Source organism: Platalea leucorodia (assembly GCF_965183815.1).
Source record: "Platalea leucorodia genome assembly, chromosome: 5".
NCBI lineage: Eukaryota > Metazoa > Chordata > Aves > Pelecaniformes > Threskiornithidae > Platalea > Platalea leucorodia.
The window spans coordinates 46059548-46078008 of NC_138827.1; the positions used below are offsets into that span (position 1 = coordinate 46059548).

The 18461-nt window shown below is 42.1% G+C and overlaps 1 protein-coding gene across 7 annotated transcripts in view; it reads right to left on the reverse strand.

Moving 5' to 3' along the window:
* Positions 1-15395, reverse strand: part of NEK7 (NIMA related kinase 7) — a 75285-nt gene extending 59890 nt beyond the window's left edge. For 2 of the 7 annotated variants that reach the window (XM_082314640.1, XM_082314637.1), the window contains exons 1-2: positions 15187-15393; positions 859-943 (exon numbers count right to left, since the gene is read on the reverse strand). In XM_082314640.1, coding sequence (XP_082170766.1) covers positions 859-915 — 57 coding nt within the window. In that variant the 5' untranslated portion in view covers positions 916-943; positions 15187-15393. Of the gene's footprint in view, positions 1-573; positions 634-858; positions 944-14465; positions 14576-15186 lie in introns of those variants that run through there. The other 5 variants (XM_082314639.1, XM_082314635.1, XR_014228452.1 and 2 more) reach the window with 4 other exon arrangements.
* Between the last annotated feature and the right edge of the window lie 3066 nt (positions 15396-18461).

Sequence of the window (18461 nt, forward strand, 5' to 3'; positions counted from 1 at the left end):
AATGGTGTTTTCAAACTTATTGGGACTAAGCCATTATACTGCTTGGCTAAATATTCTCATCCTCCTCATCAAACATTTTTCAGTGATCAGGATAATATTCACCTTATTTTTTTTTAAAATAAAGGGCACAAATTGCCCTATCACCTATGCTGTTAACAAGAAAATTACAAAATTTAGGTTTCAGCTTTGTAAGGACCTGTCCTGCTTTTACTTTAGAACGGTCACCACAGTAAGTATTTTCAGGGTATTCCTCTACAGGCTCTTGCACTCCCTTCAAAGAATTACCTCCTAAAAATGTCAAAAAGCAATATCTCAACATTATCTCTTATCAGAGAATCCTTATGCTTTGTTTCACACCATCAACACATATCCAAAGATTAAATTTCTTATGCATCTTCTTTCTAACAGAACTACAGCTACTGGGAATTTCTCTTGCGTGGCATCAACAGGTGATGGCATTAATTCATATAGTATCACCATCAGGAGGTGTAAGAAGAGAAAGCTGGTGGTAACAGTCAAATAAATATGGTAATTCTGATACAATTCCAAAACATATAGTGTTTAACAGCTCACCATTTCTCAGGAAAACAACTGCCTCCATCTTTGCTTCCTACTCCACTCCAGCTCCAAACCCTCAAAGTTCGTGAAGCAGTAGGAGGCAAAAATGAAAAGTAATTATTTCCTATGAAATATAGGACTGATATTCAATTAATTTCAAGATCATTGGAATACATTCTATCTGTTTACAGCTTCTTTGTCCCCACAAGAAATAACATTTTCTGATTTCTCTCTTCTTCTATTTAAGAAATGATAGCATCCACTTTTGAGTAACTGTTTAAAAAAAAAAAAAAAAAGTACCTGTGGCTGAAATGGTGGAGCAGTAGTCCCCTGCATGCCTTGTGACTGTTCATCCATTCTATCACGTAAAAGCGTCCCTTATGTCCTGAAAAGAGAAATAGTTGTTACACTGTAATTCAATCTGTATTTATAATCAGTGAACATCAGCAGAAGAACTGAAGAATTAATTTTCTCATTCACACACTTAAGTTTACTAACATTTAACTATTCCAGCCCTGCGCTGTTCTGGGAAGGAAGTTTTCTTATGTTTAGCTGTTCCATAAAATGAAATATATCATTATACACATCTGAACTTATTATTAAGAGATGTGCATTAAACTACTTGAGCCAGACAAATGGCTCTGTCTTATGAAAGTCGCATCACCCCATTATTCTTCAGAGGCACAAAACACTTGTTTAGCTACATAGATGTCTGCTGGCCAGTACCTTAGACCTATGGGCAGAATGGGAAATGGTGGATCGGCAGAAGAGTTATAACTGCTGCATGCATACTGTTTTATGTTGCATTAATTTATCTGTAGATTTTGGAGAGTATGCAAGAGTAGTTCCACCTAAATAGAAAAAAGCTAAACACGTACACTCATTACATTCTGACAAGCTAGCTAAGAGGGCTTTAAGATACCATATTAGGAGCACAGCCTCTATTCCCAACTATGAACCCTTCATATCCCATCAATAAGACAGGAGGAAAGATGCCTGCCAAGTTCCCAAGATAGAGACACAAGACTTTGACCAATAACAAGGGTTGCAAAATGTGCAGAATCATTATTAGGAATAACAGAGCCAAAAATGCAGATGCTCAAGGGGCTTTTTTCTCAGCTAAGCGAATCCCTTCTTAGGCTACACAATATTTTGTTGAGGGGAAGCAGATGCAGCACCCAATTTTATTGGTGCCTACAAGGGCCATCTCTGTTCAGATGAAGACAACAGGAAGTTCACTAGCAGCTTCGAACACAAACAATGAAATAAACTTTTATACAAACAAGGGGCAAGCCCTCAACAACTCTTTAATCACACAAACACTAAGTGTCTCTGCCTATTACCTGGTCAAACCTGCCAAGGCCTTCAGAGGAACAAGAGTCATGTGCCTGAACGGAAAACTGTTCTTGCTTTTCAATTTATTTTTTATTTATTTCCTTATTTCCTGCTCCAAATCCCAAAAGTTCTAGAGATGGTTTGACATGAAACACTTTTTTGATACCTATGATAAATTTATTCTGATAAATCTACATACTTCAAATACTGCAAACATGTCCTTCTGCACACAGAGCTACTTATGTTTCAAAACCTTTCTTTAGAATGAGTATGTAAAAATTTCTCAAATAACACTTAAGTTCAGCATGAGAGATACAATCTATTATCTCTGTTAAAAGATAGAAAACACACACAAAATAAATCTTCCCAGTAATTTCTTTAGAGAATATTAAAAAGGTTAGAAATAACTCTCAACAGAAAGCACCAAACCTTAGAAATGTTTTTCAAAGCCTGTTGCAAAATATGTAAGAAACTCTAATAGCTTGTGTTCACAGTACTGTTGTTGTTCTTACAGTATCATTGTGATAACATTACTAATAGACAAAATAATCGCAAAGCTGCTTTGCAAAGTTTCTCAATATACTGCCCTAGTGTACTAAACAGTGGGTTGGATACACAAAACAAATCATTAGCAATTTGCTTTCACTCCCCTGTTTAAAGCGGTCACCCCATACCATTCCAGTACCATTAGCTACTCCTAACACCAAACCACAGCCATCCTCCAGAGCCACTAAGGGTCCCAACGGCTTTGCTTTCCTATCCTTAGCACTCCTGTATAAAGCATACAGCTTGGGACTTTCTGTTGTTTTGTCTGAGTATTAGCTGTAATTAATCCAAAGATAAAAGAGACCCGAAAAAGCAATTTCAGGCAGGTCAAGGGGGGGGGGGGGGGGGAAGGAAGCAATTATCAAACTGAGGTGAGAGGCAGAGAGGAGGAGGTAGGAATTGCAAAGATTTCCCAGACTGTCAGAATGAGCAAGAAAGGGGGAAACAGCTGGCAGACACATGCTGCACACCACTGGTTAGGCAGCCTTTTAGCCAGCTCTAGGATACCAATATTGACATTTCTTGCCAGTTTTACAACATCTCCCATAGAACATCCCCACCAAGACAAGAAATCATAACACAACAGCACTGAAAATTAAACTGTTGTCACAAAACTGCACCTAATTCTCCAGTTAGATTCACAGAGGTTTATGCCACTGCGACAAATTCTGGGGGAGAAATACATGGCAATCTTAAGGAATCTTCTGCTAATTTCTTCCTGTAGATACCTTTCTATCACTGCCAAGAAGCCAAGAATTCTTTTCTGAAGTGCTGTTTTTAAGAGCCTTTACAAGAATTTTAATCTTTTTGATAGCATCAATATTTCTACTGAAAGTTTTGCAGTGTGTTTTATTAACATGTTTACATATTGAAGACTGTTGACCATGTAATGTACCAATAGATAATTCCTATGGGTCACAAACACTTGTTTCAAAATCCTCTGGGAAAAGAAGTAAATAGAAAACTCTTTATCCTCTATTGCAGACATTTATCCCAGACTAATGAAATCTAAGCTGAAATGTTTAGATGATGTATGTTGATTCAGGAAGTATACAACCCACTCATCTTGTCTGAATGGTCAGAGGCATTGACTGGAAGTGTTTGGGAATCTGTATGTCTTTTTTTTTTTTTTTTAAACTTGGGGAAAGAGTAGAAAAGGGAGAAGTCATATCATTACCACTGCCAGTGTCTATGCCTTCTGTGGCTTTTTTTTTTTTTTTTTTTTTTTAATAATAAAAGACAGCAAACTAAAGAGGTAACAAATACCTTCTGCCATAGGAAGCATGGAAGATTTATTAACTTGTGGATTTGCTATGGCTTTCACAGAGAAAAGGCAAAGATTGGTATTTTCTGTCCATATATGGAAGTTCTTTTATTTTTTTAACTTGTTTTTGTCTTTGAAGACTGCATGATAGATTCACATTTTAGAGTAATTTGGCATTTTGATCATACAAAATGCCAAGGATGCAAAAAAAAAATACCAAGAATGCAAAATGAATCTTTTGTACTGTTTGGCAACATAAGCAAGAATTAGGTTTTGCTGCTTGAAGACTGTTTTCACAGTGAGGCATGCCCTTCACCTTGATAATAAACGCCAGAGGTCAAAACATAGTGGTATAATACTTATCATCTTTAAATTTAAATTGAGGCAATAATTATCACTCTTCCAAAGATGGTCTTCAAGTCCTAATTTATGGTGAAAAGACACTAAAAATACTGCCAAAAAGTCATTGCTTGTTTAAAATTGAAAAGCAAAACCAAAACACATTTAAATGTGACATGTATATCACCTCTTTAATCAAGCAACATGACGACCTTCTTCTGCAAATCCACCACCATGATATACACTGGTTCACAGAAAGCAGACAACAGATGAAGCAAGAGGCAAGCCAACTATACCACCACTACCCAAAATTTCCAAAGTGCCAAACAACAACTAATGTTTTTAAACGCTCTCACACTGATCATGTAGGAGGAAAGGACTCCTTGCCTTCACCATACTACTTGCAAAGATAGGAACAATTAAAGACTCTCTGAATCATTTATCTTGCAAAGATGACTTTCATCATTTTGAAGATGAAAATCATTTTGATTCGGACCAGACCGCACACAACAGCAATCACAGGAACACAAGGGTATGCACTAAATCTTATGCTTCAATTATGGTTACTAAGACTTTGCAGGAATGAGAAGACTTTTCGTTAACTAGTAATGCTTTAAATCTTCGTCTTTTTCAGTTGATCAAAACAGTAGGTGGCACCTACACATAAAGGATGCAGGATGAAGTACCTGGGGATACTGACAACATGACCAATTTTTCATTTGAAATTGCAATTGCATAGCAATTCCTGTAATTGACACTCCACGCACTGAGTCCACCATACAGCAAGACGAAGTTAAGTCCTCACCAGTAAGTTACACTATCAAACTGCAACTGCCTGAACCGGGTATAGCACCTTTTCCTTTCTTCATACACAGGCCTTGCTGTCCTTATTCACTTCCTTAGCGGCCACCCGTCAAAGCTCTCGGATACATGCCCACCCATCTAAAGATCATGCAAAGATACAAAGTAGCCCAAAATGCAAGGGTGCATTCCCACACCCCAAGAGAAGCTCACGTCCCACCATCAGCACTCAGCTTTCCAGGTGGTTTCCACCAACCTACTAGAGGAGAGGTGGGACTACCCACGACTCTGGTAGTGAAATCAGAGCAGAGGACCTACTCCTGAACAGGAACCAGAGCTCATCACTGACATTTCACTGGAATATTTTAAAATAACATTTTTAAAAGAAAAAAAAAAAAGATACCTGGGAAAAACTTGAAATCCTTGTCATTTAAGTCTTGCAACTAAGTCTTTATAAACATGATCGAATTATTTCAGGAGAAAAAGCTTAAATGCACTGCCTAATCTCATGAAACATGCTTTTTAAACACTAGTTTCATAGCTCAAAGTCCATAAACCATTCACATTGAAATACATTTCACGGTATTCAGGCAATAATGTTATTGCTTTAACAGATGGCAGTTCTACAACAACAAAAAAATACAATGTTTTCCTGTAAAAAACATCCTTAATAGTCTCAATGATAGCTGGTTTCCATTAGCTACGTGCTATATACTTGTTTGTTAATTTTGGATCTTAAGTGGGACATTCAATAATCAATGTCAAAGAATAAACAGCTATACTTTAAAAAAAAGTATATACTTAAAAGAGTAGTCAGTGTTACAGTTCGGCTGAGAATCTGAAAATCTCAGTCTTTTTTTTTCTGCAGAATATAGGTGTAACTACTCCACGTAATTGCTAACACAGAGGAACATGAAGTTGCACCGTTCACAAAGTGCTGGTCAGGCACACGGTCACTTTAGTTGCTGTTCACAGAGAACGGAATGTACTATGTTTACTTCTGGATTACACCATCAATTTAGGCAGGTATTTTTAGTTTTTACTATAACCATTATTTTAGTTAGGTTAGAGCCGAGGCCCTCCAGAAACAACTATCCATTTAACACCCTACATACGCCTTACTTTTTGGTGTCAAGTTAGATTCTTCACTATGTAACACAGACTTAAAATGACAAATTTTAGATCCCGAAACTCTTCAACTATGTTTACTAACTAAATTCAAAGACAAGGATCACCCTCAGCTGAGGAGAAAAAAAAAATTAATACTAGTTTCCATATAAGCACACAAGCTAAAGGAATATTCCCATTTGCTTATATCACATATTGACTCAGCTACCCTAAACCACAATTTAAACCTAGGTAGAACATGCAAACAGTCACCCTGGTTGAAACTTAAAAAAACTGTGCTCTGGAAACAAGGGGTTAGATTTCTAAATGCCTTACTGAGCACCCATAACACAATTACCCAACCCACCACACCGACGTTAATCCCAGCAGTTTATGCCAGGGAGCCCAAGCGTGCCGGTCCGATTCCAGCTCTGCTCTCCGCCACCTGGCGAGCCACACTGAAGCAACCGCAACTCCCGGCTCCCAGATCAAAGCCACGAACCTTTGGGGAGGAGACAAAGAAGACTCAGCAATAACAGCCTAGCCCTTAAGCTTGATGCGAGCAGGTTAAGAAACAGCCATCCTACATGGTTTATAAAACATACCGCCTTAACAGTCGTTCTTTACCTCTTTAAGGCAGAAGGTTGGCCGTTTGGAGGGAACTGACTCGCCGGTCAGACCTGGCCCACGCTGCCAGGTCACCAACACTGATCAACCCTCTTCAGCACCCACTGAATGCTGGCACCCAGGGTGCAGGTTGCAGTTTACAAATTTTCAAAGTGATTTTAAAAGCAGGGGCTCAGGATGCACACAGGGATCCTGACTGAAGCAAGAGAATGTTGGCAGCTGTAAACCGAGCATCCCCACTTTATTGTTCACTTTACATTAAATGACAGCACAGCTACGAGTTTTCCAAAGAAATGGGAAGTCAGAAGTCACGTCCAATACGGCAAACCAACCTGGAATCTAGATCTACTGTAATTCTTTAACATTAAAATGCAATTTTTTCCTGTACTCTGCATAAACCATAGAACAGAAGAAACACATAAGATTTGATGTCATAATAGAAACATTTTACTTGGAAAGTGAAAGTCACTTCAGTTTCGTAGATAATATTTTTAGTGCATTCATAAAGACCAGGAAATACTTCGAAAACAGCAGCCCCAAAGGCAGCTCTCAGAACGCTGACATGTCCAAAGCCTTTATACACATCCTGTATCTCAGTATCTCCAAAAAGCAGAAGAAAACCAACATCCCCAGCAGTTTACCTAAAACTCTGCTCTCCTACTTCAAATTAGTTTTGTTGCAGTTTCCCCCTGCACACCAGAAGGCAACTGGAAAGATGAAACTCAACTGGGTTGTAGTTTAAGTGCTAAAATACATTCCAAGAAGTTATTCATCCACCTTTACACCACTCAGCATTTAATATGGGTATATTTAACACAGGCAGCAAGAGATTCTAACTGGAAAAAACAAATTTCCAAAAAATAGGAATGACAGCACAGGACATACATAGTGACTTTTCATTAAATTATTCCTGACTAACACAGACCATTAAAATGAAATCCGGTTAAATACATCCCCATTACTATGCCATCCATTCATAAAGTTACACTCTCAGCTTAAAGACAGCACTAGAAGTGATGAAATAATGCTGAAACACTTTTTAAATATTTAAAAATAATAGCCAATCAATGCCTTTCCATTAATCATCATGATCTGTGACTGGTCATGCTCCTGCCCAGCCCACACTGTCTACTTCTCAAAAATACTAAACTTTTTATTGGTCTGCTGTTAATCACAAATTACAAGAAACATACAATCCACAATGTAATGCTGTCAATAAAATATTACAGCAAGTTATTTAATTTATAGTGTACTGCAATGTTGCTGATTATTTAAACTACTCATTCATTCAATGAGCAAATATTCGATATATGCCAAATAATTACCACACTAGTTTATTTTTCTCACTCCGTGAATAGCTTAGATGTATGCCTTAATAAAGCAAAATGCATTTAAGCTGATACTCACTTGAACTCTGCCAAGACAATCAAGACCTTAATTAGCAAGGGATAAAGCAAACAAGACTGGAAGACCAAGTTAATCATTAGCACGGTATAATATGTCATTTATCCCAATTAGTATACATACATATATATATATACACACATTATATATATATATGCATAATAATATATAAATATGCACACACATATATACATGTACCTATGCATATTTATAGATTATGCATATATACCTACATGTGTGTACACACAGAGTATTTACTATTAGCTGACAGTGGTAAAAATAAAATATTTGCTTCACGTTGCCAAAAAAAAGAAAAAGGTCTTCTAAAATGTGAAAAATACATACTTATTTGTAAAATTCTCTGCAGAAGCACCCACATCAGAGAAAAGTTGTATTTGCAACTTTTAAAGCAGTGAAAGTGATTGAATATAGATGCATATTCAGAAGTAGGATTAGCCTTAATTTTAGAAACAGCTTCTAAAAGCCTTTCGTTTTTTTAATACGCTACCAGATCAATACTTCCCGTAGGAGGACAGGACATTCCTCCCCTCTGTAGGGACAGCCTTGAATGTGGACAACACAAATTGTCAGCACTTGTTAATGCACAAGTAGCTACCATCTATCTATATGGAAATAACTAATACTGAATTTTTAAACAAACTTATGTCCAAATTCCCTACGCATGGGTGGTTCAGTCAAAGAAGCCAAAGAACACACAGATAGTTAGCTGGGTTAAGAGTTGGTTTTAGCAAGAGCAGAAGTAACCATACACAAATAAAATCTACTTACAAAAAAGTAAAGGAATACACTAAGAGTTCATATGCCATTTTCTCATCCATTCGTCCCAATTTATCAGGCATATTTTCATTCCAACCCTGAAAACACACATGCCAGTCACTGTCATTCCCCAGCTACTAAGAGTTCGATCTCTGTCAGTGCTGTCTGACTAGAAGATGAAAGTCCAAGCTCTCCTGCTTCACAAGTCCGCTTCCCTTCCTCTTCGTTCATTTGCACAATTTAAAAAGTTATGTTTACTGCTCCCTCTCCATTTCAATTATATCACTCAAGTAGGTTGCTTATCTTGCAGGGTGCTCCCAAAGGGTTGTATATGCACTGACTTGCCCTTTTTTGAACTGTTTGTTATTTCATAGGAACTGAAGAAGAAACAGGAACTGAAATTGCTTGGGCAGCAGGCTTCTACATTTTCATTTAACTTCTATTCACCTGGAAAGAAATTTGATAACCCATTTCTTCATACTGAATAGCCAGTTATAAAGGACATAGATGGATCATGATCATGTCACAGTGAAAAGTTTTGCAGGGAATGAAGTATCATATCTAACCACGATACTTTCAAGAAAGCAAATCCTCAGCCCACATCACACTGTGTTGTGCTGCTGCCTCTCTAAGGACGCAGTTCTAAGACAGCGTGAACTGATTATGTGATGATGCTGCTGCCTCCCCTGCCTTCAGCCATGCCTTCCAGACCCTCTTCCTTCCAGTGAGGTTCCTGTGGCTACCCAGACTCCTGGTAAGGTAACTGAAACTAGCTGAAAACTAACCTTGACAAAAAGACACTTTTTTCCACTTCAGTTCCCTGAATCAACCCATTACAGAGACAAGGCCAGAACTGTGATGGCAAAAGATAGAGGGGAAGACATAGCTGGGGGTAGAGCAGCCCTAACTTACATCAGTTAAATCTACTGTCAAATTACATCTCTAACGTTGAATTATACAAGCCAACGTAATAGCTCAGTGACAGCAAAGGTCTTGCTTTCTCTGCCGCATGATCCTGCATAGCCATCTTGAAATCTGTGGACCTTTTGCTGAGCTGATTTAATTCCCTAACGCAGCTGAGTTTATGTTCTGCAAGCAGTGAGCTGAATCAACGCATATGGGAGTCTGCTGAATGCCAGAGAAAAAGTAAGTAGGGGAAGTTTAAAGATGGGAGACACAGGAAGGGGATCGTAGAAGAAACAGAACATCTCCCTTCTGGCAACAGTGCACTAGTACATTAGCTCACTAAATTTCATTTTACTTCATCCTTAGGTAGGGATGCTACCAAGCACTTAAACCCAAAATAGCTATGACAGGAAGGCAAGAGCCAGCATAGAGAGAAGGCAATTTATTCAACACCAAGCCAAGAGTTTTGTCAGCAAAATACTGTACGGGAAAGTAGAAACAGGAAACAAAAGAAATGGAAGGAGAATAAACCAGGGTAACAAGTCAAATTGCAAAAACAATACAAAGATTTTCAGAGAAACGAAGCTAAGACATGATTTGGAAACCGTTACAACCCCAAAACCTCACAACTCCAGTATGTAGAGAGGGAGGAGACCTCTCTCTAACAAAGGGATGGTTTTAAATGCATCTGTAAAAATAAATTATTCATAAAGAGATGCTGAAGAGATTTACTAAAAGTGTGAACCGCTGAGCTTCACATAGCAGTTAAAAAAGATGCAGGATAAATTAAAAGGCTGGAAGCATTGTCAGATAAACCCATTATTGCTAGGCACGGGGGAAAAAAACACCCACTTTGGAAGGCTGGCTGCATGCAACTGTGCCACAATCACGGCTGATAACATCCACATTGCTACAGGTGAAATAGAACACATTTAACAATAAAGTCCACATAATCCTTAAAGAAATGTCTAAATATCTTAGAAACCAGTGCAAGACAACACCTTGCGGTATCATACTGCAGGTGTTAGATGCACATTCACAAGCTGAAAAAAAAAAAATATATCTGTAGTATATAGTTTAAAATCTGTGCTACCACAAAGATGATTCCGCGAATGAAGCACTATACAGAATCAGAAAAGAAACACCAGCCATATTTAACAGGCTTTCTATGATCCTCTGACTAGCATTACCTTTGAATCCTGAAACCATGCATGACAGTAGTGAGTAATCCAGGATCCCTGGGTCCAGAAGCAAAGCAGCTAGCAGCCAGCACGCTCACTTCAGAAGCAGGCCAACACTCAAGTTCACAGCTGTTTCTATGTTTTACATTAAACCACCACTGCCTAGAACATGCCAGATCCATTCCTGGTTTTGGAGTATCCTCAATGAGTAGCTGTACATTATGTGCTCTGTTTGCAGCCTGCTTGCTGCTCCTCTTCTGAAGTCCTACTTACCTCCATGAACTTCACAAGCAGCCCACGTACCTAACACACAGTTCTGAATTTCAGTCAGGGCAAGTACTGGAAGTTCACTGCTGCAAAGACAACTCCTTTTTTGGATCTGCTCTCAGATGAGGACGAAAAGGGTACAGAAGAAGGGCCTCTACAGGACAGAATGCTATGCATTTTCCGACCACAAGTTTTTACGTATTTTAGAATTCACTTTATGTTCACCTGTGATATTTTTGCCTTCAGCTTTCAAGGAATCATTAATTTTGTAAACTTTATACATTGACAACAGAAGATTAAAATTAACTGAAAAAGATTGGTTCATCAACACTTCACAGCACGTAACTCAAAACTCATCCAAAGATTTCAGCAAGGATCTAATCTACAAGCTCTACATGTACTTTTATGACACTGTAAAGTAATTAATCTGGTCCAACACAGATCTAGCTATTAAATAAGACAGCAATAACTTTGTTATAAATCATTCCAAGCGGATTAAAGCAAAGAGGCTTGAATGCAAACTCCCAAATGCCAGATGATGCAAATAGTCTATTTACTTTGTCACCTATAATCAACAGCGAGAAGTCACTAATATCACAAGATTAACTATGTGCAACTTGGTTTTAACATGATTTCTTATAGTATTTTCTTACAAATCCCTCTTTTTAATGCCTTGTTTAAAATTTTATAACAAATTTCCTTACATAAGCATGTGTTCTGTTTGCCCAACAGGGAATAATGGCACTTGAAATATACTGCATATTTTCTAGCTACAGAAATCGCAACTGAATCGCAGGACGTTTCACATGCCAGAGACAAACACCCAGGATTATCTTCACCAGAGAAGCTACTCGTTTTAATAGCATTGCTTCTCTTCAGCTTTTTTAACTAACCTGACAGGAAGAATCCTTTTAATACTTACTAAAAAGGAAACAGGTAGTGATGTTGTACTACACTCTAGGGCTGAGCGCCTTACCACGTGGCTGGGGGGGGGGTCAAATGGTGATAAATACAGCAAATCAGTGCTCTAAAGGCTGCCCTTATCACCAGTTTGGTATTTTGGTCAGTTATTTTCATCTCTGTTGCAAAGCACATGGAACGTAGCTAAACCAAACAAATTTTCTGGAAATCAGTTAGTTAACTCCTGTGACTATCCATAGTATTGACCTGCACAAGATAATCCCCCACACACACATCATTCCTAAGCACTACTCCTCAGGAATCAGGAGGATTTTTGGATAAGCCACAAATAATCAAAAAAATTCCCTTGGAGGTAGAGAAGTTATTGCAGTTTGACTTTTCCAGGTAACATGAAATCATCCATTCAGCACAGATGTTTGGAACAACATCAAACTTCAGAAGGCAACAAGTCATTGATGGCGATACAACTGAATGTAGGGCTAGTGTAAATGCAAGATATTGTACTAAGTTTATTATACATGGGGTTTTTTTGCATGCACGAACAAATTGCCTCACCAAATTGTCTCTGTGGACTGGACTGGCTATGTTTTGTGCGACTGAGCTCACCTTTGCTACACAAAAAAAAAAAGAGAGGTTTGGGTGGGCTATATGGTTCTATCTTACAATTCAGAACATACCACAGGTCACAGTAAAATGAGCAACTGACTTCTTGTACTCTATTTTTCATTTGAGTTTCTTATATGCTCACAGGCCTTCGGATGAACTCTAAAATGTTAGATTTTTTTTCTTCTTTGGAAACAAGTTTCTATGGTGAGGATGAGATTCTACTTCTCTAATTCATGTAGACCCTGGGAGACACTGTGATAAGTCAATCAAAAAAATATTTTTAGTTGGCTAAAATTCCTTGATTTGTTCTCAAATAATTTTTTTTTACTCCAATGACTAATTGGTATGTCGAATACAAGATATCTACAATGAAGGCAGTATCTCTACCCTCCCAGTGAAAATCTCTAAGTGTGCTTTGAGAAGTCATTTACTCAAACATCAGGTATGTATAAATATAGTAGCGTCATCCTTTGAAATTAAAGAATAAGCATTCTTAATATAGTCTTTCTTCCAGTATCAAAAAAAAAAAAAAAAAACACCAAACAAACCTGCAGGGCTTTAAGTTCTTACTTTAAAGCTGTTGGACATTGCTTGTAAGTTTCCCTTTTTCCCCAACACAAACCAGCTTTCCTTCCTCTGCTTAAGTTTTTCATAGCCCATGAACTAATGACTGTTTTCTACTGCAGTTTATCCCTTTCAAGACAGCGTGAGTCCAAAATTTCAAATACAGACATTTCTTATGGCAACACTGAATTGTCTCCTAGCTAGCCCTGAAAGTAAAATATTTTTAAACTTTATTCCCTCTGATTTAGCAGAGCTGCAAATATCCACTTGACAGCTAATCATCCCAAGTGTCTACCTTCCGGATTAACATATCATTCACTGTAATTTCTGCATCTCAACCTTGTAATACAACTTTATACAGGAAACACATCCAGTACATTCTGCAAAATTACTATGCATGTGTGACCTTTACTTAGAAGTGATGCTGCCATTGCAATCTGAGAAAACAGTGCTATCACCTCAAAGGTGACAAAAGAAAAGTTTACTGTTCAGTTGGTGCGAGAACTGAAAAAAATTTAAGAAGTATTTTTTCCCAATATCAAGAATCAAATATTTGTGTGATTTAACGCACACACTCCCTTTATCATCTTTTATCAGAAGTAGGTTTAACATCTTAAGTAGTTTTACCATTCAAGAAGCGATGCTCCTCACAAAATGCAAAGCAAAACAAAACACCTTCCACCCAAAGGGCAGTATGCTGAACTTCCGATTCCTAAACCCAGGCAGGCATAGTTTGCACGGACACAAAGTGGAATTCAAGGCCGGGACCAATATTACCAAGATCAGGTGCTACGTAAGGTAAACTGAGAAGCACGGGGCAGGGGGGACGAGAAAAAGGAAAAAAAACCAACAGATAGGGGATGCCTCACTTCCAGCGTTTCCACTAGGCCTCAGCTCCTCACAGCCTCCTACAGCTACTGGCACTGCCACCATCTGGGAGCCTCACCAAGCAGGGAGGGAAGGCAAACCCAGAAGCCACGGGAGGCTGGCGAGAGCAGAGGTGAGGCAACGCTGGCACCTGCAGGAGGGGCCCTCACGGCCAGGCCTCCCCCTCTGCCTCCCGCCTGCCCCGGCCGCGGCTGGTGCCGGGGCCACGGCGGCTCCCCTCCGCCGGAGGCGGGTGCCCGGGCGGGCGGGAGAGGGGCAGAGGCAGCAGGCTCCCGCCTGGGACAGGGCTCTCTCCGCTCGCTGCCACAGGGCCGGGGCGCCCAGGGCCGACGCTGTTTTTAGCTAGTGCTGCGTGAAACCCGCCCGACACCAACCTCCCAGGTGAGAGGAGGGCAGAGGAGCCCGGAGGAAACCAGCTGCAAACGACGAAAAACATCACGGAAAGAAGCTCCGCTTGCGGTATTAACCCGAAGAGCCCGGCCAGGCGCAGAGGCACGGGGGCCGCCGTGAGCGGCACGGCGGACAGGCCGCCGGCAGCCCGAGGCGCGCTGAGGTGACCGGGCCGGGCCGCCGCCGCGCAGCGTCCCCAGCCGGCCGCCCGCCCGCCCGCCTCTCGACGGAGGCAGCCGTGCTCCGCAGCGGGGCGAAACACCACCGCAGCCCTCCGGGAGCCGCTTCCCCAGTCGCCACCGCAACGCCCCGGCGCCCCCACAGCGGCCCGACCCGCCCCAGGCGGCGGGGCGCCGGGCAGGTGGCGACAGGCACACGCCAGGCACAGGCACGGCCGCGGCCCCCCCACGGCCGGGCGCCGCCATCCCGCCCCCTCCGCGCGGCGCAGAAAGTTTCTCGCTTCCAGACCCACACCGTTCCCTCCCCCTGCGGCGGGCGGAGCGGCAGCTGCCGCGCCCAATGGCGCCGCGAGCGAGAGCCCCAGCGACCAATGGGAGGAGGCGGGAGGCGTGACCCCGGCAGCCGCCCGCACGGAGCCGGGGGGGGAGCGCCTCCGGCGGCGCGGGCACGGCCACCGGGACCCCCGCCACGGCCCCGCCCCACCCCGCGCCGCCGGCCCGGCAGCCCCGCCGCCGCCCCGCTCACCGGGAAGCCTGCCTCCGCCTGCTCCTGCCGCGGGGGCCCGGAACCGGCCTCCTCTCTTCTCCGGCGCCTCAGGCCCGGGGCCGGGCCCGACCTGGCCGCGGGCGCTTAGCGGGGTTCCTGGCGGGCGGCTCGGGCACCCGCAGCGGCCCCGACCTCCTCTCCACCCCCTGCGGCTCCTGCCGGGCCCGTAAACATCCCGGCATCCCCGAGGAGGGAGGCGGGGCGGCCGCCGGGCCCCGCCTCGCACCGCCGCCCCCTTCCCGGCCGGGGGAGAGGGGTCGGCCGCCGCCGCCGGCGGCTGCCTGCCTGCCTGCCTGCCTGCCTGCCGGGCGGGCGGGCGGGCGGGCTGCGGCAGAAGTTTCCGCCCGGCGCCGAGCGGCCGTGGGCCCGCCGCGCTCCGCCCCGCGCTGCCGGGCGGCCTCGTCCCGCGGGGTGAGCGGCGCTGCTGCCCCGGAGCGCCGGCGCTGGGGCCGAGGGCTGGGCTGGCAACCAGCTGATAAAGCCAGCGTGCCTCCAGCGGCAGGGAGCGCCGGCCGGCTGCCTCCGCCCCTGCGTACGCGGGAGAATTTGCAGCTCGTTGGAAAATTACTTGGCTTGTAAATGTTTTGAGACAGGGACCATTCATCTGCTGCGTGTTCATACTATCAAGCACAACGGGGCCTTCATCTGCGCTGGCACTGCAGTAAGAGCGATTACGGAAAGCGCAGCGCTCTCCTGGCAAAACCAGAAGTGTACGGGAGCAGGAGAAATAGAAGCTGAGGCCTCTGGAAACCAGGGACTGGTTCTTCTGCGGTTCAGTGAACAGCACTGGTCTAAGGCTTTGGCCCAGTCTGCTTCAGAGAACACTGCATGTCAAACAACATACTTCTCATTTTGTATATAAATTGTGACACTCGGTCTACCAGGTACTAGGTATTGCCTGAGTATATCAGCTGGAAGTGACTCAAACTGCTCTTTGCTATACTTGGAGAAATAAAAGTGACAGGGACAAAAAAGACCAGACTCTCGATGAGTCCTATCCCACCAGCTTCTACTTTTGCAACAGCACTGGGGTTAAGTAGATAAAACATACTGAATTCCAGAATATTACTGTTTTTCAGGTTCCTGAAAGTTTAGCCTGCTTCAGGATGAGGAAAAGCAATTAACTTCACAGAATAGAGATCTTAAGAACCGACAACAGGGAAAAAGTATGAAAGCTGACCACAATTTCCCCAGTAAGGTTATGGCTTATTGTGATCAAATGGCTTCTTCCTCAGGTGTGGAAACTCTCTGTAAAAGACAGATCTCTGGCATTCCAGTTAGAAAACAGTAATTTAAAACTATCTTGAATCAGACGTACTTTATTTTTTCCAAAGCAAAGTCTCATTTCAGTTCTCATAAGGGTTGGGTTGTTTGGGTTTTTTTGTAACAGGTCTCTTGCAGAATAAATGGGAAATGGGCCAGTGTGTCTGGGAAAAGTCTCTTCACCTCCCTCTGTACAAAATGATACTGTCTGCTTCCGAGGCAAACCTTTCAGCTTTGAGAAATCTTCAGTGTATTCAGTGATACAAAGTCTAATGAAGTTTACAAGGAAATTATTTTTTTGCTGGCACTCATTTCCCTGGTGTTAACGTGTTTATTAACCATCCTGGACACTTCCTCTTTATTATCTGATCTGAATTCTCTCAGTGCCAGGAGGCACACAAGGCGCGAACATCGTTCTTCCACTTTGATCGGTCTGTGGCTGCGTGCTCTGGAGTCAAGGGCCACAGCGCAGTCTTCCGTCGGTTTCCCCCTCAAGACATGACCGATCCAGCTCCATCTCCTCCTCCTCACTTCGTTACCGATTTTCTCCATCTCCGCCATTTCTGATGCTCGTTGTTTCTGCAACTTTTTTTTTTTTTTTTTTTCCAGGAGGAAGTAGTTGGCCTCCTGCCCAACCCCCATGACTGGAGGGCCAGTGGTTTTTCTGTCAGGGTGGCCTTCCCTTAGGCTGCGTTGGTTCACGGCACCTTCTTCAATTTTATCCGGTGCACCCTCCAGAGAGGGATCCCCTATCCACCACCCAGGGGACGCGCCTTCTAGCCGTGCAGCCCCAGCCGAAGGTCCTCTTTATTATACCATTGGATTATTTGATGTCATTAGCCAAGTACAGTGACAAGGTGACCGCTCTGCCTGTGGAATCAGACACACCCTATAATCTTCCCCTTGAAAGTGCATTTTGTATTTCTTTAAAAAGTACAGTCCAAGAGAATACAATTGGAATCATGATTAAGAGATTTATATTTTTTTTTCATGGATAAGCTATCTTGCAAAAGCAGTTTCTTAAACAAGAATTCCCTGGATTGTTTTCCTGTAAAAAGTGCAATACTTTAGGTGTCCTCCCATACCTAAGAGGGAAAACTTGATAGATCTGCCATGTAATGTTAAGTTACTCAAAAGAATTACCATCAGCAATTCCACTGAATGTTTTCCATCTCCAAAAGCGCCTTTAGTCTCAACCAGAAATTTAGTTGTGCAAGACGGTCCTGAATTTGCAAAACTTCTGATGGAAAAAGGAGGGATTGGTATTTGGTGTGTAGCTGACCACAAAATACTGAGTCTTACTAGGTATAATTTTTTTTGCAAGTAAAGTCAATTACTACTATAATATCCAGCTATTGCTCTTTTCTAGATTCTCTCAGAAGTTCACAATCACCGGGGGAGACCTAGGTAGCATTTGAAGCTTTCTCTACATTCATGCATTAAAAGAGAATAACTCAGAGCTTACTTGCCTTTTTTCCAGTAGGTTTCTCACTGTCTTCCTTTGCTTAATCTGACTGTTTTGGGCTTTTTTGTCTTTCATCCTATTTTTATACTCACTGCACTTACTTTCATTCTTTTTCCTTGATTTTCTCCATGCTGTTATTTCACTGTAGCTACTGTTACTACATTTCTATAATATTTTGACTTCTCCGTTTAGTTGCCTGAATCCAACGGCTACTTTAGCCTGAGATTACCAATTGCTGCAGCATCTTCTCTTTCCCCTATTCCAACCTTACCCTTCTTAAAGAATGGTTGTTTCCATGTCCTTTTTGGTGTTCGAGAATCAGAAAACCTAAAAATTAAGAGGCTTCTTCAGTTAATTAGTCCATCGTCATGACCAGGCAAGAAGCCTTTTATATTAATGTAACTACAATGCGCCCATTAATTTTAAATTTGCGAAGTGACAAATCTTCCACATACCATGGAAGATTCTCTTGAGACCTGTGCTGTACGAGTGTTTATTTATAGAAGGATGTTTTTCTTTGCTTTTG